At 41.6% G+C, this 27,056-nt stretch overlaps 1 protein-coding gene across 3 annotated transcripts in view; it reads right to left on the reverse strand.

Annotated features, from left to right (window-relative positions):
* Positions 1-2,730: 2,730 nt before the first annotated feature.
* Positions 2,731-27,056, reverse strand: part of ACSL5 (acyl-CoA synthetase long chain family member 5) — a 30,133-nt gene continuing 5,807 nt past the window's right edge. The window contains exons 2-22 of one of the 3 annotated variants that reach the window (XM_048311774.1): positions 23,172-23,373; positions 14,211-14,396; positions 13,554-13,662; positions 12,834-12,898; positions 12,653-12,754; positions 12,235-12,334; positions 10,894-11,072; positions 10,210-10,242; positions 9,960-10,011; positions 9,345-9,418; positions 8,807-8,884; positions 8,464-8,598; positions 7,854-7,988; positions 7,684-7,779; positions 7,079-7,151; positions 6,214-6,302; positions 6,017-6,133; positions 5,438-5,581; positions 4,414-4,515; positions 3,967-4,038; positions 2,731-3,576 (exon numbers count right to left, since the gene is read on the reverse strand). In XM_048311774.1, coding sequence (XP_048167731.1) covers positions 3,436-3,576; positions 3,967-4,038; positions 4,414-4,515; positions 5,438-5,581; positions 6,017-6,133; positions 6,214-6,302; positions 7,079-7,151; positions 7,684-7,779; positions 7,854-7,988; positions 8,464-8,598; positions 8,807-8,884; positions 9,345-9,418; positions 9,960-10,011; positions 10,210-10,242; positions 10,894-11,072; positions 12,235-12,334; positions 12,653-12,754; positions 12,834-12,898; positions 13,554-13,662; positions 14,211-14,366 — 2,052 coding nt within the window. In that variant the 5' untranslated portion in view covers positions 14,367-14,396; positions 23,172-23,373 and the 3' untranslated portion in view covers positions 2,731-3,435. Of the gene's footprint in view, positions 3,577-3,966; positions 4,039-4,413; positions 4,516-5,437; positions 5,582-6,016; positions 6,134-6,213; positions 6,303-7,078; positions 7,152-7,683; positions 7,780-7,853; positions 7,989-8,463; positions 8,599-8,806; positions 8,885-9,344; positions 9,419-9,959; positions 10,012-10,209; positions 10,243-10,893; positions 11,073-12,234; positions 12,335-12,652; positions 12,755-12,833; positions 12,899-13,553; positions 13,663-14,210; positions 14,397-19,914; positions 20,008-23,171; positions 23,378-27,056 lie in introns of those variants that run through there. The other 2 variants (XM_048311773.1, XM_048311775.1) reach the window with 2 other exon arrangements.

The following is a 27,056-nucleotide window of genomic DNA, read 5'->3' on the forward strand; positions in this document are numbered from 1 at the left end:
TCTGTACGCAAGAGATCTTGATCCATTTTAGAGTGAAAGGAAGCAGTAGCCAAGAATGAAAATTTTTGTGAGTCTATTTGCTACTAGCTGTTAACAGCCTTTTTAAATAATTTTCATTTTGCATCTAGTATGGATTATTAGAAGGAAGACCTTAAATTGGAGTAACTTGTACCAGCTCAAGTGTTTTTAAATGTCTCCAAAATGCAGCAGGTGGTTTTGTTCTCTCATGGTGTAGAGGTACATGTCAGGCAGGTTGAGAGGTTTTGAAAATTACTGTTTTAAGCAAACACCTGGTTTACCTCCACCTGCATGAGTTGTCTCAGGCAGATGAGCATTTCTTAAACAATATAAAGCGTGTACAGAAATGCCTACATACCCCAAGCCAGCATTACTCTTGTATGCTCCTACTCAGATGCTATCTCTAACAGAAATCAGGTTTTTTGTCCCCTCCAGCTGTGCATTAGTGTGGATGGTGAACCCCTACTCCTAGCCTGTTTCTGAGCTGTGGCAAGGGAGTTAGTGTTCAGTTTTAGTAGTTTGGAAGCAGGTGATTTGCCTCTTGTGAAAACAAAGTACTTACTTTCTAGAAGCAGGCTTCTTTAGAGGTATTGGAGTGTATCATACTTGTAGTTTCCTTACTTGCAAGGATGTAACTATTTTGGAATGTGGGTACAAATCAACACAAAAACCTCCGAACTACCTGGAATACTTATAGTCTCAACTGTAGTAGTTTCTGATCAGTGGCTGTAGAACCAAAGATTACAAAAAGAAGCTTCTCTTCCAGCAGAGGAAGCTGGCAGCTAAGCATCTCTCGTTCTTGAATTTGACCAAGTGACCAGGAGGGAAAAACAGAACTCCCCATGCTAGGAAGCCAGTGATATACAGCTTTTACAATTGACTTGCCTGTAGCATTAGAGAAGTATTCCAGTGTTGTCTTGAGAGCAAGGATTGCAATAAGGACCCTCATTAAAACCAATTTATGAATGAAGAGCCAGTATTTCCCTTTGAACACTTCCTGCCTGCATCAGGAAAAGAAGAGACTAGCCAGGAATTACTAAGTTGCAGGCAGAGCAGTTGTTTCATAGAGGTTGAAAGAAAAAATAAATTTGGTTTTGGAATGCAACTCTGATACGATTTCAGAGCCAAAATCAGGCAGTTGAATTCCTGATGTAGGGCATAGGAGTTGTTTCCAATTTAACTAAACAAATGTTTGTCAATGTTCATATTAAGTATCTGCCTTACGTGAATCATGTCTTAGTTATGATATCTCATTATTCAGCATATGTGCATCTCTGTACTGGAGACCAGATGAGTGCTTTTAAAAGCAACTTGGAAAGTCTGGATGTTATTTTAGCACTAAATCTTTGTATCATGGCAAAAAAAAAGTTGCAGAGAGTTGAACTTCATTGTACCTGTAGCCATCCTTACCTCAAATCTTCACCAGGTACAACAGTGCTCCAAGCCTGCTGTAGCTTTTTCTGGTGTTCAAACAATAGCCTGAAGTAATTTTTGCACCAGGTCAATGCAAACATGCCTAAAGTGCCCCTGTTTTTACTTCAGATCCATGTTGTGGAAGTAGTTCATATGGCAGAAGTGGCACACGAGACCAGTTTAAGACCAATTTACGCTTGAATTGCTGTATGTGTTTTATTGCTCAGGCACTGCCATTCACCCTCCAAGCCCATCTGTGCAGGGAAGCATCACTGTTTATTGTATCAACAAAAGTACTTTCCAGGTACTGCAGCAGGTGGCATCATAGAATTCCACCTCGAGTTTCTACAGATCGCAGTGGCACTGGATTTACTGTCCCCAACTGATGTGCTCATTTTTGTGTCCAAAATCAGGATACACTTCTTCTTCCCTCTGGTTCCTTTTTTTTTCTCCCCAGTCTCACCTGGGGAAAAAAGTTAGGCCACCACGTGTTTTCATGTCACATTGCTTTAAGGAAAGCGTAGGAAAGATAAGCAACATAGTTACACATGCACTTTCGGAGACTTAGAAGCCTTTACAGCCTCACATTTCTGCCAAGCACAGTAAGTGACAGAATGGTTACCTGCAAATGTCAAGGTCTTTGGGCCCAGACTAGAAACAGAATTGGGTCAGTTGTTTTCACTAGTCAAAACTAAAGCTGCCTCACAGCAAGGGGTGGATCTTTTGATAAATCTTGCTTTCATTTTGGGATGGCTGACCAAGAGCATTAAAGAGGGAGAGGAACAGCCACTAGCTGTCTGAACAAGACAGGGAAGACAATTCTTGTACCCAGCAAAGAAAACTGGCCTAGGAAAGCTACAGATATGCCTTCCACATGTTGCATCCTCGCTAGCACTGCGTTGCCTTTTGAACTGCTAGAGCAGACTACTGCAGGGACAGGGAGGAGCTCTTAGCAGAGACATCAGACTGATGGAAGATGTAAGAAAATGCTTGCATCTTGCTTAAATAATTTTCTAAAGCAGCAGCTTTAGCACAAGAAAATCTCACATCTTATTTCATGTGGTAAAATCACTGTTTCAGCTCAGCCTGTGCTGAAGACAAGGAAAAGAAAGTCAAGTAGAGGAGCAGCTGGACTACAGGAGCAAATCTGGACTACACTACACTATATGGCTGGAGCTGTGGCTGACCAGTGACAGCATAGGGAACAAGTTTGTGTTCTGCAGCAGTTGTGTTCTAGCCATAAAGAGCCAGGCAGCTGACAATGTGGTTGCAGCAGAGCCACAAGTAATTCACACAGGCTTTAGCTGGATTGTGCAGTCTCAATTTATTGCATCCTATATCCTTAGGATTGACAGCTAAAGTTTCACACTTATTAGGCTCAAATTTGTAGTGTAAAGGCTTTAACACTGCCATTTCACTTGAAAATGTGCAAAAACTGATCCAGTGCGTCCTAAAGAATGAACTCTGTTTGCTATAGACAAATGTACTTTGCAAACCAGTTGTTGCCAGATTACTCATTTTCATTATAAACAACCTATACCCTGTGGTCCAGGACTAGGAACAGGAAATTCACTTTTGTGTTTGCTAAACAGACGTTAGCATGAATTCATACTGAGTTCAGTCTGATTGCAGATCAATCCACAACAAGCCACAGTGGAGTTCATAGTTCCAGCAGGAAAATAAGATTTGCTTTTGCCAGTGAGAAGTTCATACAGCTGTCTTTCAAAGGCTTGAGGCTCTTGCGTGTTTTTGCATTTCAGTCACAATCCAAGAAAGATGAAAGTTCTGGCTTTGCCTAGACAGGTGATGCTCAGTCCCACAGGATGTTAACACTGCTAATTGTCAGTTATACTATAGCTGTCTTCATCCAAAAGTCATTTTTCTCAGGTACTAGAAACAAATTAATTTAAGTTCCTGTTCCTCTCCACTCAAGCCTGTCTTCACCATAGGCCATGTAGTGTCACAGATTTAACTACTCCATGCAGTTTAAATTAAACTGGCCATTTATTCCTGAACAGATGAATAGAGGGCCTCAATCTCCTTCTGGAAGAATTTAACAAGGTCTCCTCGCTTTGCCTTCAGTGTTGGTGTCAAGAGTCCATTTTCTACAGAGAACAACTCTGTGTGGATGTACAGGTCTTTAACCTATTAAAAGAAAACAATTTAGCATATGATGCCTAATTAAAAGACAAACAACAGTTCTTCCCAGCTTCCTTGGGCTCAGTGCAAGAATTCAGTCCCAGGAGATCCAGTAACTAAACTGGTTTTTTGGCTGACACAAGAGGGTGAAACTCCAGAACAGCCCCTACAGCCTGTTGTGAACCTCCACACTATCTCTTGGCAACTGCTACTGTTGCCCTGCACAGCTACTGGTCTCTTGGTGTAGAGAGGGGCAGCCAGTGTTTGACTGCTTCAGTTGTCGAGGGCAGCTGCCTCAGGGCCCCTCCTGGCACAGTCAGTAGCAGGAATTAAGACCTCCCAGCCATTGTGTTAGCAATACAAGTGCTGGTGACAAGCAGGCTTGAAAGTACTCACTTGTTCAAAGGATTTAAGGCCAGCGTCTCTTCCCAGTCTGATCAAATCGTCTAAAATAGCTTTCTTCACTGCCTAGAAGAAGCACAGCAGAAGCAGAGTGGGTAAAGCTGTCATTCTGTAATTGTAGCTCAAGACCATAACTATTTGCCCAGTCAAGGAGAACTGAGGATGGAAAGAATACATATTTAAACATTCAACATTGCTTATATTAAGGCCACTACAAAGTCATGTCTATCTTCTCATTGGAATGGAAGCAGCGATAGCCCTTGAAGCAAGAGACACCTATACTCAGTTCCAGTTTTTGCTGTAAGGCTGCTTGCATGACTTACCCAGCATTAAACCAGTTCAATTTACCAAAAAAAGGTGAATAGAGCAAAGTCAGAGCAATGTAAGATTGGACTTAGAATTAAATTCTGTCTCTAGCCCACTAAACACAAAGCCACTCACAGGGTTTTTGCAGAGCTCTTCAAAGGAGCCTTTTACTCCCAGTTTTGCTGCAAATTCTGGAAGCATCTCAGCATCAGGAACCACTATACCTATTAGAAAAGACTGAAAACAAGTGGAAGTAGTCAGGCTGAGACCAAGATAAGGTATACTAAATGTCTTTGTGAGCTTGCTTGTGGACAGTGTTTCTATGACAAGTCACATATACATCCCCATGCATTTTCAGGGTTTCAAAGGTAGCCATGAGGATTTCCAAGTCACTGAGAGTTGTGACAGCAATAATTGAAGTACTGACGCAGTTTTCTAGGTGTGCTCAATGATCCAGTAATTACTTTTGGCTAGTTTACAGATTGAAGACTGGCCTCTGCTAGCATAGGTAACACCTCCATGGCAAAGGAATGGCGAAACACTTCTGCTGTGCAGAAGGGCTGAGAGAGTTGGGGTTGTTCAGCCTGAAGAAGAGAAGGCTCCAGGAAGACCTTTTTGTGGCCATTCAAAACTTAAAGGGAGCTTGCAAGAAAGATGGGGACAATTTTTTAGTAGGGCCTGTGGAAATAAGACAAGAGGTAATGGTTTTAAACTATAAGATAGTAAATTTATATTAAATACAAGGAATTTTTTGAAAGTGTCAGGGTGGTGAAACAGTGGCAGAGGGTGCCCAGAGAGGTGGCAAATGCTCCATCCCTGGAAACATTAAAGGTCAGGCTGAATGGGGTTCTGAACAGCCTGAGCTAGTTGAAGATGTCCCTGCTCATTGCAGGGGGGACTGTTCTATGAATCCAAACTGTACAGAGCTGACCTGACATACTAATCCCACACGAGTATGTAATTAGCCTTTCCCCAGCTTGCAAAAATGCCAGTTGGCACTTGGGAAGTCTGTAGGTCTGAGAACATATTCCTATAAACACAGCTCTCAGGAACATATTTTGTTCAAGGACTCTTGTACATACATACATTTGTACCCTGCTCATCCAGAACTCATTGTGGGAGGAAATCTTGCAGGATACTCAGTTCTAACATCACTTACCCTCAGACTTTCCCCATGTACAAAGACCTGGGCTACAAGAGCACTTCTGATATAGACATTCTCTATCTTCTCTGGAGCAATGTATTCTCCTTGTGCAAGTTTAAATATATTCTTTTTCCTATCAATGATCTTCAGCGTTCCATTCTAGAAGTTAAAAGTGGAGGTCATTAGTTCCAAGTCCCTGTCTTGCTTATATAAGAAAAGATATACAGGCTTTGTATGAAAGGTACATCTGGAACTAGTCTAGAAACCACATACTGGTCTTTGCTTTCTACAGAGAGGGGTTTGTCTAATTTCTCCAGTTAGCTCAGGACATGATTAGACAGCTCCTTTATTCTCCCCAGACAGAAACCAAGATACCTTGTTATGTCACTTCTACAGTGAAGAATAGTCTTAACTACAGGCCTAGCAGGTGTTATTTGGTATCTTGTAACCTAATTGGTCTTTGGAGCTTTGCCTGGAGTTACCTAGGGAATCTACTGTGTAGAGACTTTTATCCTAGAATTCCATCTTTAGAGATTACTGTGAAGTAACAGGAATTCACATGCAAGAGATGGTTTGTATTAAGCAATTACTCACTGGCAACCATTTCCCTATGTCTCCAGTGTGGAGCCAGCCATCTTTATCAATTGCTTCTGCTGTCTTCTCAGGGTCTTTCAGATAACCCTTGAACACATTTGGTCCTTTAATGCAGACCTATAGCAAGTACAGAACACTGTTAGTCACGAAGTCTTATGTTCCAGTATTTCCTGACATGCATAGGAGATAATGCCTACCTCGCCTTCGTTGTTAGAAGAGAAGTAGCTCATTTCTTCCACATCATCTAGTTTTATGATATTACAAGCCAGAGGGGCTCCAACATGGCCTAGGAGAAAAAAACAACAACAAAAAAAGACTGCAGTGATAGTATATACCTACTGGCTTTGTTCACTGCTTTAACAAGAACCACTACTGTTTAAAGGAGTCTGGCATCAAACGTTCAAGCAAGTTGTTGCAATGCCATTTTCAAACAGTTAATATGGGACAAAAAGCAGCTAAGACTCTAAGACTTAGAGCATTATTGCTGTAATCAACCACACCAAGCACAAACCACTCCTGCCTCCTTAGGAGCCCCTCTCACAGATCCTGGTATTCATTTGCATTTCATCCTCATTACGCTCTGCAGTTACTGTGTTCACAACGATGGTGACTTGAGTCTGCCTTTAGAATATCCAGTACTTATCTTATGGTAAGATAGAAGCTAAATCTTCAAGGTCCTTCAGGAAAATAATCAAGTATCATGTCTAATATTTTTGAGTATTTAGGAGTATTTTTGAGTATTTAGTGTCATTTAGGAGATCAAGCTAGTTTCTTAAGGCCATTTGGGAAGTCCCTGTCCAGTTTGCTCAGCTCTCTCTATTCCTTTCCTGTATTCTGGGGCAGAGTCTAAACTGACCTATGACACTTTACACCAGGGTTCCTCATCTGGTTGAGTCAAGAATTTTAGCATCTATTAAGCAAACAGGTGATTGTTGATACCAAGAATCAGTTTGAGTATCCATGATTTAATTTTCATTAAACTAAAAGCAGTAGAGCACCTAGTATTGAGTGCCCCTTTATGCAGACAGCTCTGGGAGGCTTTCCAAGTCTCAGCTCCCATACCTGTTGTCCAGTCTCCAGGCATTGAGAAAGTGGATCCAGCTGAGCATTCAGTCTGGCCATAAGCTTCAAAGATCTGTGCAAGAAAGGATGAGTATTCTTGAACATCAAGTCCTTGATCTGAAAGGCCTCAGTTTCAACTGTGCCCATGCTCAAGTGTTCTTCTTAGGAAGGAAGCCAGAACAACCTTTGCCTTTAAGATATCTTGATCTTATTGTGTAACCAGGTGTTAAAGTTCACCTATCCAAACTTTGCTTCGGTCACCTCGTCTTCTGTTCTCAAATGTGCTACACTGGGAGCTCATTGACTGTCAGAATAAGCCACAAAGCTCAGAGGCAGCTGCCTGACTTTGAGTGCTGTATGTTCCAATTTCTGCTGCTCTATTCCTCTTCCCAGAGCCTACAGCATAGTTTTTCGGTAGTGTAGTTTGAAGTGAGTCCTGCAGAATTTTTTTCCTGTAACAGTTAACTCAGATGAAGCAGTCTGTAAATACCCAAGACTGACAGCAGTTTCCCCAGGAACAAGCTGAGCTGGACCCCAGCTATATCATTGGTCACTCATTTATGCATAGTTAAACAGGGCTTAATTTAAAAGAAAACTCATCTTACCTGACAGCCTAATGCTGCTCTAAGAAATGTCAGGACAGAGGGAGATATAGGAGCTGCACCTGTTACCATGATACGCACTTTTCCACCCATGGTTTCCTAGAAGTGAAAAAGAAGCCATCAGATCCTCCAATAGTACATTGCTCAGCTCCCTTACACTTAGAATAACTTACCTGAACTTTTTTGAAGACTAGCTTGTCCCAAATGCTGTCATTTCGAATGATGCCCTGTTTTATTTCAGCCATCTTCATAAAAACAGCAAAGTTTAACAGGTAACGCTTCACTGGGGTGTTTGCACCACTCTGGATCTGCAAGGAAAAGTACCAGTGACTCTTGAGTTTAACTCCCATCTGTACCTCTCATTCTTGTCTTGTTAAGAGGCATCATATCTTACTTCAATGCTCTAGGGTCTGTCTTCACCACTGCGGTGTCTAGAAGGTGACCCGAAAGGCAATACTGGTTCATATTACTGCTGAAACACTACAGCCATTGCTTTGAGGAACAGGGATCCTTTTAGCTTTGCACTTGATTCATTTGCACTCCAAAAGTTAACGAAGTTTTTGTCTCTTAATAGCAACAAACGTAGCCCAGTCATGACTGGAGACACTGTTCTTATACTCCCAGAACTCTGTCCATCTCCTCAGAAAGGATTCTAAAAAATTCTTCCTGCTAAGGGGTAATTAACTAGTGGGGATATTATGGCATATTCAATATTGCTTTGTATTTGTATGCTTGCTTGGATATATGAACATGAAGACAATTTAGCTAAAATGGCTCACGTACCTTGTCATATACTCTATTGAGCAGTCTTGGTACAACTGGAAATAGCGTTGGCTTCAAGGTTTTCATGTCATCTGTTAGCAGCTTGATATCTCCTTGGAAGAAGCCTACTTTTGCTCCACAGCTGTACACCACGGCCTAAAAATTGACCAGACTAACCTTAGTCAAGAAGAATTCCTAGCTTCACTAGCCATAATTATTAGTCTCTGAAAAGCAGCATGATTTCCAGTGTCCACTTGTAGGAAAGTTACTCTGTGAATAGGTTTTGAGGACATACAGGTTGCTAACATGTCTTTTACTATAATTTGATTTATAAAAGCTCAGATATATATATATCTGTACATACCTGTACAACTCTCTCAAACATGTGAGCCAAAGGAAGGTAGGAAATGGCAATATCAGAACTTGTACACTCAATTGTGCTCTAGAGGGAAAGGAAGTAGAAGTAGGTTAGCATTTTCTATGCCTGCTTGAGTTACTTTTAAGTAGAAAGTAAATGAAGTTTGGATCAATTTGAGTACTTTGAGATAGACACTTCCAATGACTGAAGCAACTCAGGCTCAGGCTCATCCATCACCTCTTCAAGATTTGCAGCTGTCCCTTAGCCACATTAAATCAAAATTAGTTTTATGTTTTGGCATGACATGAAACAGGTGGTTTAGTACTCCTGGTATTTAGGACTGACACATTCTAGAATAACTTTTGTGTAGAAGTTCTTATTCAAGTCAAACGAAGTTCCTTGCAGTACTATTGTCTCATTGAAAATGGGGCACTTAGGAAAGCATCAGTTTCTGGGAGTGAATGGTTTACAGAAAATGCCCACATTACAGCTGACTTCATAACTTAGGGACATATCCTGGAGATCACCATTAGCAGTAGCTTACCTCTGTGCTCCTAAGGAAGGCAGCAGCATTTGAAACAACATTCTGATGTGTCAGCATGGCTCCTTTAGGGTTACCTTTGGAGAGATCAAGCGAGGTGAGCTGTGGCTCTTACTGCTTCTGCTGGCAATTTCCCATTTCTTGTCTGGCTCAGTTTGAACTATCTCAGTACTAGGCTCAGTCACAGCAAGCATTGTCTTAAGAGATCACAAATATGCCTCATCTTGAGTGCTTTCCGCTATGGATATTACATAAAAGAGATGGCTACTGAAACAGCAGAGCACTTGGGAGTAGCATAGAGAATGCTGAAACATGATTTTTTTTTAGCTCCTGTGGATCAAAATACACAGTTGAACAACCAATCTCTTTTACATTAAGGCTGCATTTTTCATAGGGTCAGACAAAATGAATTTAGCTTTTCTTGCCCCCAGCTCTAAGAAACTTTGTCCTAGTGCACTTGACTTGTAGTGACAGTATCCCAAGTAAAATGCAACAGTGGTTTGACACTGCTCTAATTTACTGGTTTACTTCCATATTCTTAGGATTTCTTTTTTTTTTTTTTTTTTTTTTGCCAAAGGGAGGCTCTTTCAGTGGGGAAGAATCACTATAAATTCTTACCTGTGGTTCCACTTGTAAAACACACAACAGAAAGATCTTCAGGCTTAGGAGGCTAGAGAGAAAAAGCCACATAAAGTCAGTGTAAGGATTATGATGCTTATCTGCAATTATATACAATTCTTGACTGTGATGAATCAGGAATTCTGGTTCACAAAAAAAATTCTTCCAGCCTCCTCTACTAGCAGCATAGCAAGAGGTCTTTCCAGAGACTAGTTTTACAAGTCTATAGCTGTTTCACAGAGATACTTACAACTGGTTCTCTGATGTTGTTTTTTCCCAGCTCCTGTGTTAGAGAAAAAACCACAGCTTAACAGATGTGCACAATAGGTGAATAGGTAAATGCATTTCAAATGCAACACCTGTTTTACTACTTTGCTTCTCAATACTCTGTCTCATTCAAACAGGTACGTCTTCCTGAATTCAATACCCATAACTGAAAAACTGCCTGCTGCAAGTGTGAAAAGGACACATTTGAATGTGTGGAAAGTGATCAGAACTACTTAAGGAATTTGGAAAACCTGAGTGGAGATGTTTCCTTTTATTTGACATAGGGCACATCTCTTTACATGTATACAAGCTTAAGCCTAGTATTGGGCTGTCTAAGCAGCCAGTAATTTGCACTTACTGTTCCAATTAGACTCGAGTGCCAGCTTAGAAGCCTGATAAATCCTGTTACAACAGTATCAGGAATTAAGCTAAGCAAGTCTTCGGTTTAATGCTTACTGGCTGTCCACAACACAGACACAACTTCAGTCAATGGTTTGAAATCTGCAACTCAATTTAGCTGAAGATATCAAATTTCAAAATGACTGCTCATCAAGATCTCAGGTACAGCTGCAACAGTCGAGTAATCCTTACATTAAAGTGTCATTGCTGCCACAGAAGATCAAGGTGTCCAGCTGGCAAAGTATTCCAGAAGCCTTTAGCCACCTACCTCAACCTCCTGCAGTGACAAAATTTCAATTCCCACTTTAGCTCCTCTGTCCTTGAGCTCTTTATCAAAGAGATCCATGAGAACAATAATCTTCAGACATGGGGTCTTTTTTTCCTCACAGTTCTTAAGCAAGACCTCTGCCTTAGCAGGTGTGTCAGAGATCACCACACTTATGTCAGCTACAGAAAAGAAATTATCAGAAGTCTATTTAGAAGACATGAGGCCAATGACAGCTCAGCAGCACGTACTTTTAGAACATAACATTGGTTTGATGCCATTTGCATTTGTTCATATGGATTCAGTGGCTGGCTTACAGTGCTAAGACGGTTCCTCCTTCCACATACAACTGATTGGGCAAACCTGAGATTCTGGCAATATAAAGTGAGGGCAAATGCTGAGGAGATGAAGAGAAATATCTTTTCTCACAGTCAAGATGGACACTGAAACTTTTGGTATTGCCATGATATTGTTTGGGTTTAGCCATCTTCCTTAAATCTGAAGAAATTTGGGCCCAGTTGAAAGAGGTAGCTAAAATTCTTGAGTTAATACTTCAGCTGCCCTGCAGATGCAGTTACAAAAGCGTTTTCCTTTAAGTCAGCAGAGGAACTGGATTTGCCTAGGCCTGCCAGTTCCCAGTTAAACTGGTAAATCACAGCTCTGTAGTCCCAAGACAAGACCCGTTCCAAGGTTCACCGCCATAACTGTTGAAGGGATTTTGCTTGGCAAATCCTTTTTATGGGATGAATCCCAGATCACTGTAACAATAGTGGATATTTATTTCCCCCATATCTCTCCTAAGACTGGGGGAAGAAAGTCTGAAGATTTATTTAACTTCCTTGCCAGTTTATTCCATGGTGGCCTGCTAGATGTTGTCTCTACAGAACATGCAATAACCTGATAGATTAAACAGATTTAGGCATACCTTTACCCTTCCCTCCTCCAGTCTTTTCATCCTACAACTTTAAATCAGACACACACATCTAGTCTTAATTTACATGCAAGTCTGTCTGCATTGTCTGTTTGTTTGGCAATGTGGGAGTTCAAGATTGCAAAATCTCAAGTAGCAAATAGTTGAGCACTCTGATTGCAGAATGGTCCACAGGATCTAGCAGATCCTTCAGTGGTCTTGCAATCAAGACACTAGGAGACATAGGAAGCCCACTGGATTCTTCTAGGCATTGAACCATGTGCCCTGAAAAGCAGCTTAACTAACAAATTAAGTGTCTATAAGAGCAGCAAGGTTAAAGCTACTCTGGTTTTTACAAATTCCCTTGAACTTAGCCCTCCCAAAACAAAGTTTCCTAGAAAAACCCTTACGAAAGAGTGAAAGTCAGTATTTACCTTTGTTAAGAATATATACAATGGCCTCTGGTCCCAGAGTGTCATAGAGAGGAACAGCAACCATTGAGTAGGTATAGCAGGCATACTCTGAAATGATCCACTGAAAAGAGAAAACAGCATAGCTAAGGAAAACTAGGAGCTCTCAAGACAGGATTGCCTACAGACTTCATACTGCTTGACTAGCCCATGCACATGGCAGTGGGGGGCTATGTAAGGAGCACATCCATGAGAATCAGAGTTGTGAGAGATCATTTTATTACATGCTTGGAATGGTATGTGCTCAGTCAGTAAAAAGGGAATTGGGAAGGAAAAAGTTGTGATTGTTCCTCATGTGGCCTGCAACTATTTAAATACAGCCTCTCCTCTCACCCCAAGGTGTCAGAATAGTGTAGGAAAGAATACACAATTTGTTGCTTACCTCTGGTCTATTCTGAGCAAAAATGCCAATAAACTGGTTTGATGATGGTTGGCATCCTTTTTGCAGAAGCCCTGATCCCAGGTATTTAGTTCTGTCCGAAACCTGCAAGGTAGTTTTTCCCCCACATTAATGTTACAAGGCAGTACCCCAAATTAATTCATCTGTCACTTACAATACTCACCTGTTTATATGTCAGCCACTGATAAGGTTGCTTGGGTTTCCTGTAGCCCAGACAGTCACCATTTCCTAATGAAACAGTTCAGAAAAGCAATTTCAAAATTCAGTACTGAAGTTGCATAACACTGCAATAGAAACACTTGAAGTGGGAAATGTTTTCTGTCAGACATTCAGGTAACTGCATGGAGTGCAGGTCAGTGTCCATGGTTAAGCACTCTGCCCAAACCAAGACTGTAAGACTGTTAGCTTTATCCTTACAAGCAATACTTCTAAGATCTGGTGATATTTTTCCATTGCACAACCCATGTGAGGTTGAAATAGCTTGCAAACCATCACATATTTCCATGCATTGGACTTGTGAAGTGACATGCACAAATTCGTATCTATTGTAAACAGGCAGTAATTTCACAGGAAAACTCTCATCATGAGACAAAGGAGAGGTTTTTCCCCACCCAGTTCCTCTGATGCTTTGCATCTGCTGACTCTTGACTGAACTCTACCATCTTCAGCTTCTGATGTTTGTTCCTGCCCAGTCTGCCAAATAAGACTAATGCTAAATTGGGACAGGGACAAATATGGTCACTTGTCTCTCCACCCTACAGAAGGCTAGAAAAGCTTTTGTTAGCCTTCACTGTTACCACAGCTAAGACCCAAGGAAAAGGACCTTGGAAAAGTTTTGTTTACTTGTGATAGGCAAGTACTAACTACCAGATGCAAAGCTTACCAGAAATATGAACTCCTCTCTGGAAAACTTCATATAGGGTTTTAGCATCTTCAAAGTAATAAGAAAGCAGGTTATTATCTGTCAAGAGTGCACTTCTTCTGGCTCCTCTCTAGGAAGAGAGATGGTTATGAAACAGTGCAGAACAGATGAAATGTCATTTGTTCCTCAGCCATTCTCTCAGCAATCCCCTTTAAAGCATTTCAATAGCATTGCATTGTTGGGGAAGTCTTTTCCCTTCCTGATTTTGATCTACTCAGTCACATGCAGAGGAATTTTCTTGATGGCCCACATTAACATTCAGTTATAGGTTATTGAGAGGCCTTGACTAAGACTGAGTTGCTAGCACTTGCCTTAATTCATATAGTCTATCACCAGTTTCAAAGGTGATGCAGTGCATTGAAAATACAGGAAAAAGTCAGTGACAGCCAAAGCTACCTGGTAAAAAGCCCACCTAATCCTGGTTGGATGGAGCTGCTGTTTCTCATCTTAGCATCTTAAGACTTCCCTTCTCCCCACCACGCTCTTGAGTTGTACACCTGGGAGAGAAGGCTGTGCACATCGGACAGGAGAGCTTCCACTGACACCCAGAGTTAGAATGGATCAGCATTCAGATTAAGCTCCAAAACAGACCATGCCCACAAGCAGAGAAAGCATTACCTCAATTCCTACTGACTGCTTGTTCAAGTCAACAGGAGGTAAAAGAGGTTTTGGCCTGCTTATCACCCACAGGAAGATGACAGCTCCAAATGCAATAAGACTGATCAATGCTGGTGTTGGGAGAGGTGAGAATAATACTTGAAGTATCCAGATCATTGTGCTGGATCAGTGGAGCCAGAGTTGAACCTGAAACAAACAGGAGGTTTAGTAGACTTGGGTTAGAAGCTTTAATTACTTATGAGCCATGGTTACTTAAGTAGCTTGTTAAACAATACTGCAAATCATTTCATCAGTTTGCCTCTGGAGCGTCCTGGTACAATAGTGAATCACACTTATGCAATGTTTTAAGCCTCTTAAGAGATCTCAAGTCACCTGTCACCATAAATCTTAATCTATGCTGCATCCAGCTCCACAAAAAGCCAAAGCCTGATGAAGTCAGACAAGGAACAGATTCTTTCCATCCTCAAGTAAAAAAAAAAAATCTGCCTGGAGAAAACCAGTATATAATTTCCCAAATATATTCCCCAAGTATAACCAAAAAATGCCTTCTTACTTCCATGATGTGAATCAAGGAAGTAAGAAAATTCTTCAATATCATAAGTGTTCAATAGGAAGTGGTTTTGCTGAAATAGTAAGGGTATTGATAAATTACGTTTGATACACTTACACATATGTCTGCAGGATAAGCTGCTCTTACTGTTCATGCTAGACAAATATTTCAGAGTGACAGTGTGTTCAGCCAAAGAGAACAACACAAATCAAAACTGTGAAAGTTGCTTTCCACTAGGAAGTGGTAACCTGGGAGTCAGTGTGTGCAATGGAAGTCTAGCTGGGAAATACAGAAGCAATTCTGCTGCTTGCATCCCCCAGGGTATCTTCTGTGAAGGGCAGGGAGGTAGAGGCACCTCCATTCTCCATCATGAAGAGTCAGATGTACAAACTTTATTCCTTTAGCTCAGAACCCACTACTAAATCCAAGTGACAGAGCAAATCACATTTGCACCATTTGTATGTTGGAAGCTTTCTAGACTGACACATCTATTCTCACATCTTTTTAGAGGGATGCCAGAATAGTCATGTTAAAACTCCTGTCGTGGTTTGGCACTGACCCAATACCAGGCACCCACAAGAGCTGCTCATTCACCCTCCCCTGCCACAGCTGGGCAGAGGAGGGAAAAGGAAAAAAAAATAACAAATGCTTCATGACTGAGATAAGGACCAGGAGAAACATTTCAAGGGTGAACCAGGCTCAACTTAAGTTGCAAAGTGAATTTATTACTAACAGAATCAGAGGAGGATAATGAGAAGTAAAATAAGCCCTTAGAACACCTTCCCCCCCCCCCCAGCCCCTCCCTCCCCCCGACAGTGCAGGGAGACAGGGCACGGGGGTTTGGTCAGTCCATCACTGAGATTTCCTTCCGCTACTCTGGGAGAGGATTCTTCCCCTGTGAGGCCGTGGGGTCCCTCCCATGGGAGACAGTTCTCCTGAACTTCCCTGGCGTGGGTCCCCTCTCAGGAGCAGCAGCCACACCGCCCCTGCTGCAGCCTGAGCCCCTCCCACGGGCACACAGCCCTCCCAAAACTGTTGTGCCGTGGCTCTCATTCCACAGGGTGCAGCCCTTCAAGGACAGGCTGCTCCCGCCTGGAAGCAGGGCCCTCTCTCTCCAGCGGGTCTCCCACTGGATCACAGGCTCCTCCAGGCATCCACCCGCTCTGGCACGGACACCTCCCCCACGGGCTGTGGGTGGATCTCTGCATCCCCCGTGGATCCCCAGGGGCTGCGGGAGAACAACTTGCTCCACCATGGTCTGCACCATGGCCTACAGAGGCATCTCGGCTCCAGCGCCTGGAGCACCTCCTCCCCCTCCTTCTTCACTGACCTTGGTGTCTCCATGTTGTTTCCCTCACATGTTCTCACCTCCTCCTCTGACTAGAATCCAAAATCTTGTGACTTTGGTTTGATTTTCTTCTTAAATATGTCATCACAGAGGCATCACCAACCTCTCTCATTGGCCCAGTTTTGGCCAGCAGCATGTCCCTCTTCAGAGCCATCAGACTTTGGCTCTGCCAGACATGGTGGGAAGCTTCCAGCAGCTTCCCCACAGGAGCCGTCTTTGCGGCCCCCCGCTACCTAAAACCAGGCCATGCCAAACCAATACAACTCCCCTTAATTACTGATTAGTAGCAATCAGTTTGGGAACTTTTACAGTCTTTTCCCATCCCCAGATGGCCAGAAGGAATTTTTACTCATTGCATTTTGCATGACTCTTCCCTGGGCATGAAATGTTTCAATCAGCAGTGAGAGAATAGAGCAGGTAACCAGAGAAACCACAGGCCTGTGGTTTCTCTGCTGAGAAACAGCTGAACCAGTTTTTTTACTGAAGTGTGCTCTCATCTTCTCATTTTAATAGCAATTTTAAGACAATTTCCCAGAAACCCTGAATGATAGGTTGTTTTTAGAGTATCACGCTAGAGGTAAGGTACAAAACTATCGTATCTATAGCACCAAGTTGTCTTTTATAACTTATTTCTATGGCTTAGCATTAACACAGCCTAGTCAGACAGATCAGAGCAGTGGTCACAAATAGCTACTTGTCTGTTACATGGACTTATTTGGCAGAAAACTTACTGAAGACACTTGTCTGACCTTTTTGTGATAAGGATCAGAGAACCCAGTAACCCCAAATTCTCTGTGCAGCAGTAGACAAGTTGCTGAAAATTTTTGCATTGGGGTATTTTCATGTTCTCACTGACTTGCATGCAAAGCAGTTTGTACCAAGACATCTGGGAGGTCTGAACATCAACCCCTGAAGTATATGATTTTTTTGCTTGGAGCAAAGAACTCAAAGTCCAGAGAGAATGCCTAATCAATAAATGATCATTAAATGCAGCAAAGTTTTTGCCTTCAGGTTCTGAATTGATTCCACAAGTCTCTTGCATAGAAAGAAAGAAAGATCAGTCAGTAGTCTAATCCCAGTGTAGCCCACCCAGCATCCATATAGCTAGTCAAGGATGATTTTCAGCTATATTTGAATGACTTTTTAATTTAAAGGAAGACCTGTTAACAAGTTTCTCTAAAGTCTGGGAAGTATTATATGATCATTAGCTTCTCAGGTTTGCTGGGTGTTTTTAGCAACTGTCTCCATTAGCAGCACTGAATGAGACTACATATGCAGGACTATGCATGTACATCTTTTAAAGCTAGAGAGGTTAGTGTTGTATCAAAAAAGCACAGATGCACAAAAACACAGATCTAGGTAACACAAAATGCTTTTCATATCTGAAAAACTATTTTCAACTCCCTTACTTTATTAATAGAATAGTGGCACAGTTTTGCTTTTACTTTCCAACAGTGTTTCCACAAATGGGCTTTAGTCACTTCTATCAAAAGCACATAGGGTGTGTTATTCAAGCTGTGGCAAGAGATTGTCAGCAAATTTGTCTCAATTCCCAGAATTAGGACAGTTGTTTCCTATGCTTAGAGCTTCTACTGTAACTATTTGTCAATCCAAGTAGCTGCTAATTTATCACCTCTGGTATCATCCAAATGCCACTTAATCCTGCTTCCCTCGAAGCAGAAGAGCTAGAGAGAGGAAGGAATCTGTACTTGATAGACCTTCCATCCCTGATAAGAGAACAGCTGCAGCCCAGATCTGTCCTATGCTACAACCAGAGTTTAACCCACAAATCCAAGTGCCCTGTGCATACATAGTACCTGATTTATATCAACTTAGTGGAAACTCAGTGCAGAACAAGACAAAACCAGAGCATTTCAGGCAGACACCAGCAGAGCAATTTTGAGCACCAGTTGCCTTTTTAAACATCAGAGGGGACAGAGGTGGAGCATTTGAAACCTCTGAGTTCTGAAGGGCTCAACTCCCAGGGATACAAAATGCACAGGATGTCTCAAACCATCTGTTAAGCTTCTTGTGCAAGATGCTGGACAGTTGAAAGTGTACTTAGGTTGTCTGCCCTGATCAATGGTCAGGGATAAGATGCACTAAGCTCCAGAGTCAAAGGCTTAGTTTTTATCAGAAGAGATTACAGATATACCATTTAAAACCTTGAGTTCAGGAGTACACATTCTCATTTCTACTGTACCTCCCCCTTAACAGCTATTCCTTCACTGCCTAGAAGGAATTAAAGTTATTCTCTATGCTCTCCACGTGAGGAGATTCTCTCCAGTGGAAAGTGGCTGATCTTTGTACTTTTGAGTACGCAAATATGAAGAAAAGTCCCTGTCATCCATCCCAAGAGTTCATTATGGATAACAAATCAACCTCTGATACTTGCACAATTTTGGAAGCAATAGTCATGCACTGCCTGGTCTTCTAGAGTTATATACTTTGTATGAAGTTTGCCTAAGCTTTTGATGTGATCATGACATCTTTTTGTCTCAGCATTAGTAATGTAACACGGACTGTTTACAAGCAGGAAAAGTGGAGTACAGCCACCTACACAAATTAATTACTTAACCACCAGTAGCTCACTCTTTCCATTTGTTTATGCAGTGCAGCTCTTGCCTGGTGTCATCCTGCAGATGTGAGCCACTGTGCCAGTTCTTACGCCTTGGAAACTATATTCCATATTCCTCCTTGATGCAGCTGAAGTCTAAACCACAGGGTTTAGGAACCTCTAACTTTGATCCAGAGAGAAGCTAAAGCACAAAAGCTCAGCAGTGACTTCTGGTCAGAGCCATGCAAAAAAACAAAGCAAAATGCTCAGTAACCTGCATTAAGACCAGGATACACTTCAGTGAGGCCTTGCTTTTGGAGCACCTGTTCAGAGAGTCAGAGCCAAACAGTTCAAGCATCCTTTGATCTTAGCTGAGAAGCACTCTGCTAGAGGGTGGGAAAGCACGAGACCTCAGTAACTTACTTTCAGGAAGTAGAGTGCTGTGGTTTCTGAGCCTTGCTCATGAAACCTATTGAATTCAAGATTTCAGTATATTTAAATAGAAAGGCCATTTTTTATAAGGAATTTTACAATGTTGGATATGACACTATTTAGTACTAAAAGTTATTTTCTCAGATAAATTGAAATCCAAGCTCTCATATAGTCTTTATATCAGATTTTCTCCTTGAAATTACCTACTCAGAAATATGCTCAACTGGCCCTTCGAAGTTTTTAAGAATTTAAAATATAGTCAATGTAGCAGGTTCTGTTATTGTTTATCCTATTAGATAAAACAGGTTCACTTGCAAAACATTCATTCATCAATACTGTATTAATAGGAGGTTTTCTCTAGTGATAGGGCATGGTTGAAAGAACAAGGACTAAAGCTTGATTTCAAAATACACATAGAACTCCTAAGAAAATTAGAATATTATCACTAGGCACCTTAGCCACACAGAGAAAAGGTAGCACTAAAAGTTTCTAGATATTAATGTCCATTACTTCATACTGTCACGGCACTTCTATTATGAAGAACAAAGAACAAACACAGATCTGAACTTAACTCAGCCCAAGGTCCACATTTAACTGATAGCACACTACCAGAGATTTCCTAGGAGGCTCCTGAAAAACTCATTATCTTGAACCCTGCATCTAATCACTGCACTTGCACATTGGATTTAGCAAAGCCCATGTGAGTAACAACAAGCAAACATGAGCAATAAAGCAAATAAAGTAGAACTTCATTACTTACACAGGAAATATAGCAGAGCACATACAGAGATGAGAGCTAGAGAGTAAAGGCACCTACCATTTTGAATATAGGATAGGAAGTCAACCTCTTCTCCTTAAGTAAAAGGGAGCCTTAGCAGCACAGTACAAAACCAACACCACTTAGGTAACACTCATGTTAAAAACTACAGTCAGTTTCCTGTCCCCCGTTTGAATAAATCAGCAAGCAGAAAAGCATGTTGGGAGGGGAGCTTTAAAGGGGAAGAACTTGCATGGGGAAACTGGAGTGATTAAAAAAAATAAAACAAAAACCCCCACAACCCACCCACACAAGAAGAAGTCATTGAGCTTTTTTGTTTCTTAATGAAAACAGCTTGAAGTAAATCTAAATGAAAAGTAAACCAAAGAATTTTGAAATTATATTTATAGTTTATTCTTTTTGATCTCTTTGCTATTATCTTCTCTATGTATAAAGCTGTAATAGCAATTTTCTCACTAGAGCTGCCTGTATGTTAAGGTGAGCAGAGCTTTGTAGCCTGTAATACCAACAACATGCTTTGACTACAGTATTTCTCATATACTCCTGCAATGAACTTGCTGGTGGGCTGGATTTCTGCTGCTGGTTTAGCTTTCTTTGGTTTTGCTGTTAGGTTTCTTCTTGGTGTTGTTGGGTTTTTCGTTTTTTTTTTTCTTCCAGAAGCTACCTAGTTCTTTCTGCTCTGTTACAGACTTACATAGGTGCAATTACTTGTACAAGGTAACAGTGAATCATGTTTGTTTCCTTCTATGGTAGGGATTTTTTCAATGATTTCACAGTTTCATTTCTTTGTTTAAAAGTTTATAGCTGTTGCAGTTTCTCTTTTCCTCTTCAATGCTTGTCTGATATAACTGGAATTTTGCAGTAGGTTTGGAGGGATGGGAAGATAGTAACTTCACCTCTCTCTCTCCTTTATTGCCTTAACCTCAGATTTTAGAATTGTTTTCTCCACTTAGGAGTTTCCCCATCTGAAAGTTTTCCTATGCTGCATGATTTCAGAATAATCTGCTTAGCTAGACAAACCATAAAGCTGAGATGGACTTAACATAGCATGTACTTGCATCCAAAATGCAACCTGTACTGGACCTTGGCTTGCTAAAACACGTAGCCCCTACTAATTGCAATTGTTTTTATTGCTGCTGTAAACTTTATACTATTCAGCTAACTTACATGTAGTTGTGGAATTATTTAGCAATGTAGGTATCTTTTAGGGAAACGGGGGTTGATTCACTGATTTTCCTGTAAGCTGAAGATGAAAAAGAGTTAGCTTTCTCTTCATAAAACTCTTCTGCCTTTGGCTTTTCCTTCCCAGACCTGTTCCTGTGGAATTTAAGAGAAGCTATGAGCTTCAGCTTTAATAGTGCCTGTCAGGGTGCATTTGTGCTTAGAGAAAGGAGACAAGGTAAGGCTCCCAGCTCAGCCAGTTCCATTATCACCCGCTCTGTCTGCCTCTCTGAGCATTTTCTCCCTTCAGATATCTGGCCTCAGGGTGTTATTTTTCCAGGAGGAAGAGAAAAAGCAGTGAGTTTGCCCTGTCATTGGTATGCTGTTGGGTAGCAGTGCTGTGTATCTCAGGTGCATTGACCTTGCTGCAGGGTGGGAGAACATGCCCACAGCACTGTCCTACCCGGCCTGCCAGGAGCCCAGAATGTGGTGCAGAGCTCCACAAGCTGGTAAGGCTAAACTCTATTGCCTGGACTCAGTGGGTGTCACAGCTCCAACATAAACTGGATTAAAGGATGCACATAGGGAAGCTTCTCCTTTATGATAATTTCTGTTCAATGCTCTTAAATTAGAATACAGCTGACACTCTTCCCCTGACACACATAACAAGTGACATGCAAATGTTGAGGCTTTTAGTTTTTCATAAATGATCTGAATAAACTTCAGATATTTGAAAGGCACAGACCTTTTTTTTTGCTAGTAATTTTCTGTCAAAAAAAAGCAGAGTTGTGAATCTCAGCCTTTGTTTCTCTTTGTACGTGTATATAAAATGTACACCTGCATCCCTCATACCCATTAGCAAATTAAGATGAGCAGTAGGTAGGTTTTGTATTTAGGGAGTTCAAATTGTTTCCTTTCTGTTGTCACTGTCAAAAACGTTTTGCATAGAGGTGAGCTGTTGTAACAAACCTTAAGGTCATGGCACAACATGAGCTTTTGTTACCCAAAGATGCCAAAAGAACCTTTCTACGTATAGCAAATAGCAGAGGATGTAAATAAATGAAGAGGAAGCATTGGCTCCACGTACTGTTTTCTCTGTTGTCCCTTCAAAACTTGGATTTAAATTTCGTGAGTCTGCGGGAGGTGTGAGCTCACTTGACTTGAATGATTTTTGAATTCCAGTTTGTTTTCTTAATGCTATAACAATAATAATTAATTACTGCTCTGCTCTGCTTTTCAAGGGCTGTGTCTGGCTTTGTAAAGCAGGATAACTGCACTGGAGCTTAAATGATCTTCTCAGAGCACAAGTGGATTCCTCAGAAAAGGAATTACGGATAGGATGATGGGCTTAGGACTTGGAAGAGTAGCATGCTTTTTTTGCCAGTTCTCTTGCTTGCAGCTTGATTTCAGGTTAATCTTTGTCTCCACCATCCTCTCCTTTGTTACAGCTGCAGCTCTGTACACAAGCAAGAGCTTGGAGAATGCTCCATCTCTATAGCTAGAACAAGCAGTTGTACCAAGGCAATGGCAGCAGCCATTCCCTATGATCTGGGCTTTTAAACCATTACAAAAGGCATTATAGCCAGTTTCCGTGTTCTTTGTTAGGGATTAAGCTAGGTTCTGTTGTAGTAAATGTTGCCAATAAGCTTGTGCATATAAATGATCTAGCATATTGCAAGCTTTACTGCTTGTGATGCTGTGGAAACAAATATTCTTATATTTTTGGAACCTGATTTAAACATTAGTCTGAATGGCAGTCTGGCCCTGCTACTTTGTGCACTGTATCTTTAAGTAGGCATAACTAGCAAACTGATAAGAAAATGGCTTCAGCCTGGACTGTAGGGAGGTTTCCAGTTCCAGCCAGTCTACAGCAACAGAGAGTGTTCAGGTGGCTGCTCTCACTCAAGCTGTGATTTCCCTGTATGCCATCCCTGAGCCCAGACTTGCTTCTTTAATAACATGCAGCCAGTTATGCAGCTGTTGCCTTTAACAGCATGCAGGGTAATAAGAAGGGTGCATTGGATCCAGATATTGCAGCAAATTGAGGTTATTATCCCACTTGCAGTACTTCTCTGCAGGAGCAGGAAGCCTAGTACTTGGGAAACACGGACTCTGATCAGGAGGGATTTGCTTACCTTCCTTCAGTGCTGGAGGAGGGTGGAGGGGCTGGTACAGCTTGCTTCCTTCTCTGCTTTACAACTCCCAAGGGGTGTTCTAGGGTTGGTTCTTCCCCAGCTCCAGTGGTGCTTCACCAGCTCTCGTGGCAGGACTAAGCCCCGAATCATCAGAGTGTGGCTTTAATAAACAGGTGACACTGCACCCAGGTAACCTTTGAACCTGCCTTGCAACAGGTTCAAAGGTAGAAAAAAAAATTATTCCTGATCAAATATAAAGAGCAATTTTGGCTGGTTAGAAATGTTAAACATACAAGTCTTGCACAACAGCTTTAGAAGAGAGCAGCGCATTGTGAAAACTAACCCCAGGCCTGTGAAAGCTGCAGTCTTGGGTTTTTCATGGGGCTCTCATTTACTCCAAGTGTGCACAGGGCACTGAATAAGTCTTGCTCCACTGAGAAAAGGTGCCTCTTAGATTGCACTTCAAGCAAGCAAACATATTCCAATATTTTTCACCAGATGCTTTGTGTAGAGTCCTGTCCTTAACATGTCCAGCTGTTGAGGCATGGGTTTGCCTTGCAGCTCTAGTGGTCTGTGAAGTAGACACTCCTTTGGGGTCAGAGCTCTCAGAGCATTTGGGATGTATGGGGGGCTAGTTGTCTTACCATGGTGCACCTTCCCTTTTGACTCTGTGCAGAGGTTAGTGCACTTGCTCGACTGCCAAGTAGGCCAAGCCTGTTTTATGAGAGGTTTTTTGTATTGATTTAAACAACTGTGGTTTTGGTTTGGTTTTTTTTTTGCCTTCCTCTATCTCTGAAATGGGAATAAGAGAGCCTGTGCTTAATGCTGCTTGAGAAAGACAGTTTTGAGATAAGGTATGCAGGCTGGGCTGGCAGGTGGAGCTTCCCGGCTTTGCTTCCAAAGGCTGTGGATATGATCTTTGGAAGACGTTTTCTGCTCATGATGCAAGAGATAGGGCTAAATAGCAAAGTCCTTTCAGCACTCACTTATTAGAGAGCATCCAAAGGAGGGCAGCAAAGATGGTGAAAGGCCTTGAGGGGAAGCTGCAGGAGGAGCTGCTGAGGGTACTTGGTTTGTTCAGCCTGGAGAAGACGAGACTGAGGGGGAGAGCTCATCGCAGTTACAACTTCCTCATGAGGGGGAGAGGAGGGGCAGGCATCTCTTCTCTGTGGTGAGCAGTGACAGGACCCAAGGGAATGGCCTAAAGTTGTGTCAGGAGAGGTTTAGGTTGCCTATTAGACAGAGATTCTTCACCCAGAGGGTGGTTGGGCACTGGAACAGGCTCCTCAGTGAAGTGGTCATAGTGCCAATCCCCACAGAGTTTAAAGAGTGTTTGGACAATGATCTCAGGCACATGGTGTGACTTTTGGGAATGGTCCTGTGCAGGGTAAGGAGTTGGACTCGATGATCCTCATGGGTCCCCTCTAACTCAGCATATTCTGTGATTCTGTGACTGGTCAAGATAATAAAGCTTTTGTTCATCTAGGACTGGTTTTTCTGGTGCTGGAATTTGACTCCTGTACAATATCTGAAGAGTAAACTAATACTAACACTTTTCACTTAAGATCTTAAGTATTCTTAATTTGGATAAGGGAACCTGCCTGTATCAGTGGATATGAATAAAAGTGGAAGCACCTGTGCCAACACAGCAACCTAGACCTTCTGGTTGCAACCTCCTCATAGTTTTTAGAAAAGGTCAGTTTAAGGAGGATGAAAGAAAATGAATGGGAGAGTTTTCCAAGCTTGGTGCAAAGAGATGATACGAATGTGGAAGTCTCTTGGCTTCTGTCTGTGGTGCATCTTGCATGGGGGAAACAAAGCAGTTGATTCAATGCTGTTACAAGGTATGCAACAGATACTAATAATTAGTAGTTGGGCACGTCCCCATTCAGCCTAAGTAGATATTGCATTATCATCTCAAAAGAGCTGGAGTGACTGACACCATCTGTGGTTTTGGCTCCTAGATGTGTTTTATAAACCGATGGGGGTGGGGGAGGAAGGCGGGGAAGTGTAGCAGAGTCACTTGAGAAGGGAACAAAGCCAATTACCTGAGCTAGCTGTATGTGTAAAGCTGTAACTGCTTTTCCTTCTCCACCCTTTCTCTCTGGTACATAAAGTACATGACATTTTACCTCGTTTGAACAGCAAATTAATCCAAGTTGTGGTGTTTTGCCAGCTTTCACCTATATAGTTTCTTCCTGATGAATGAAAACTATTGATTAGTTCACTGTTAAAAACTGTTCTGGGAGACCTTGAGCCACTTGGAGCAGTGAGTGTGTCATCCTTGAGTCTGGCATCCTGCTGAACTGCTAATGGTGGGTAACCTTTTTTCTGCTTGTTTTGAAAGCAGGTGTGAGAAAACACATTCACAAGTCCTGGAAGAAAATGGGCTATATTTTGTAGTGCAGCTCTGTCTGTGTACATCGTCTGTGTTCCTCGTTGTTTCCAAATGAGTGAAGCTGTAGTTTGTGATCTCAGTGGCCAAAGCACACAACCAATGACACAAAGTAACCTAGATCGGCTGTGCAAACATCACCTGTGTCCAAGTTCTGAAAAAGAGGAGCTCAAGGCAGACCCACACACATAGGGTTTTTATAATAAGATTGGGAAAATATTGTTTCAGTTAATGAGAATGGTAATTTTTCCCCAAAGACTTAATTATGAAGAAAATTGATGACAAATGCCATGATGAATTCTCTGTAGGTTAGCAGGGGCTCCATGAATTGTATCAGGATAGTCATTGTTGAAGTCTCTGAGCAGATTATGGCTCAAAATATTTATTCAAAGTATTAATTTTTGACAGAATTGTCTGCATGCAAGGGGTTTTCAAGATGGTGAGAATACGATTTTTCCTTTGTTAATTTTTACAGGTGACAGAAAGCTCAATAGTTTCCCTCCTCTGTTTGGATCCATTATCTGTGCTGATCTAAAGTATCACTATTCAGATTAACACATCTTTCAAATGTAATCAATTCACTTGATTCTTGAATGATGAAGAAAGGGATCGAAAGGGACCACAAGTGAGCAAAAGAAATTGAAGAGTGTTTCTTCCAGCCTAGTTCCAGTTCCATTACTGAATGCAGGATTTAGAGGTATATTTTAGGTACCTGCCAATGAACATACAACTGTGGGATATCCCTGAATGCTGCTTAAAAGTTATTCTTGCTGAGGTTGTGCAACCAGTCTGAGCTGTGAAAGAGTGGAGCTAAAGGTCATTACCACACAAAGCTGGAGTTTAATCACTTCCAGGTACCATATAAGAAGCCTTTTTTTTATTGGTCTTGTGAAATCTACTCAAATGCCATAGGCTGTTGAATGATGAACACGAAATAAACTCTAACCCTTCAGCCTAAATAGTTGCCCTGACATAGTAAAATTTGGTGCCAGGATATTATAAGTAATTTTTACTGTGTTAAAACATTTGTGTGAAAGGCATAGATGTGTCATTGAACTGTTTTAGCAATTAAGGAGGCTGCACATGTATTTGCAGTTGCTCTGTGGTGCCCAAGAACAGCTGCACACTACTTTTGTTGCAGGATGTGGCTGCTGCATAAAATTGGAGCATCTGAGTGAATTTGCTGCTTCCGTGTTACCATTGACAATCTTGAGTTCTTCATGCAAAGTTGAGTGGTGTGTGCCCATAAGTGTCTATGGTTTTAAAACCAGACAAAACAGAATGGTGAGATAACTGTAGGTGTTAAATACATACAAGTATGAACTGGTACTCTCTATGTTGTAGGAAAAAAAAGCATCTGATTTCTATCTTGACCTGCTGACGCTAAGCATAACAACTGACAGATAATTCTACTGATTTTGACTGGAAACTTCTTAATATGTTATAGAGTGTGTTTACATTGCTCTATTTGGGATCAGGATTTGTCCTCA

This window comes from Corvus hawaiiensis, chromosome 8 (genome assembly GCF_020740725.1).
Source record: "Corvus hawaiiensis isolate bCorHaw1 chromosome 8, bCorHaw1.pri.cur, whole genome shotgun sequence".
NCBI lineage: Eukaryota > Metazoa > Chordata > Aves > Passeriformes > Corvidae > Corvus > Corvus hawaiiensis.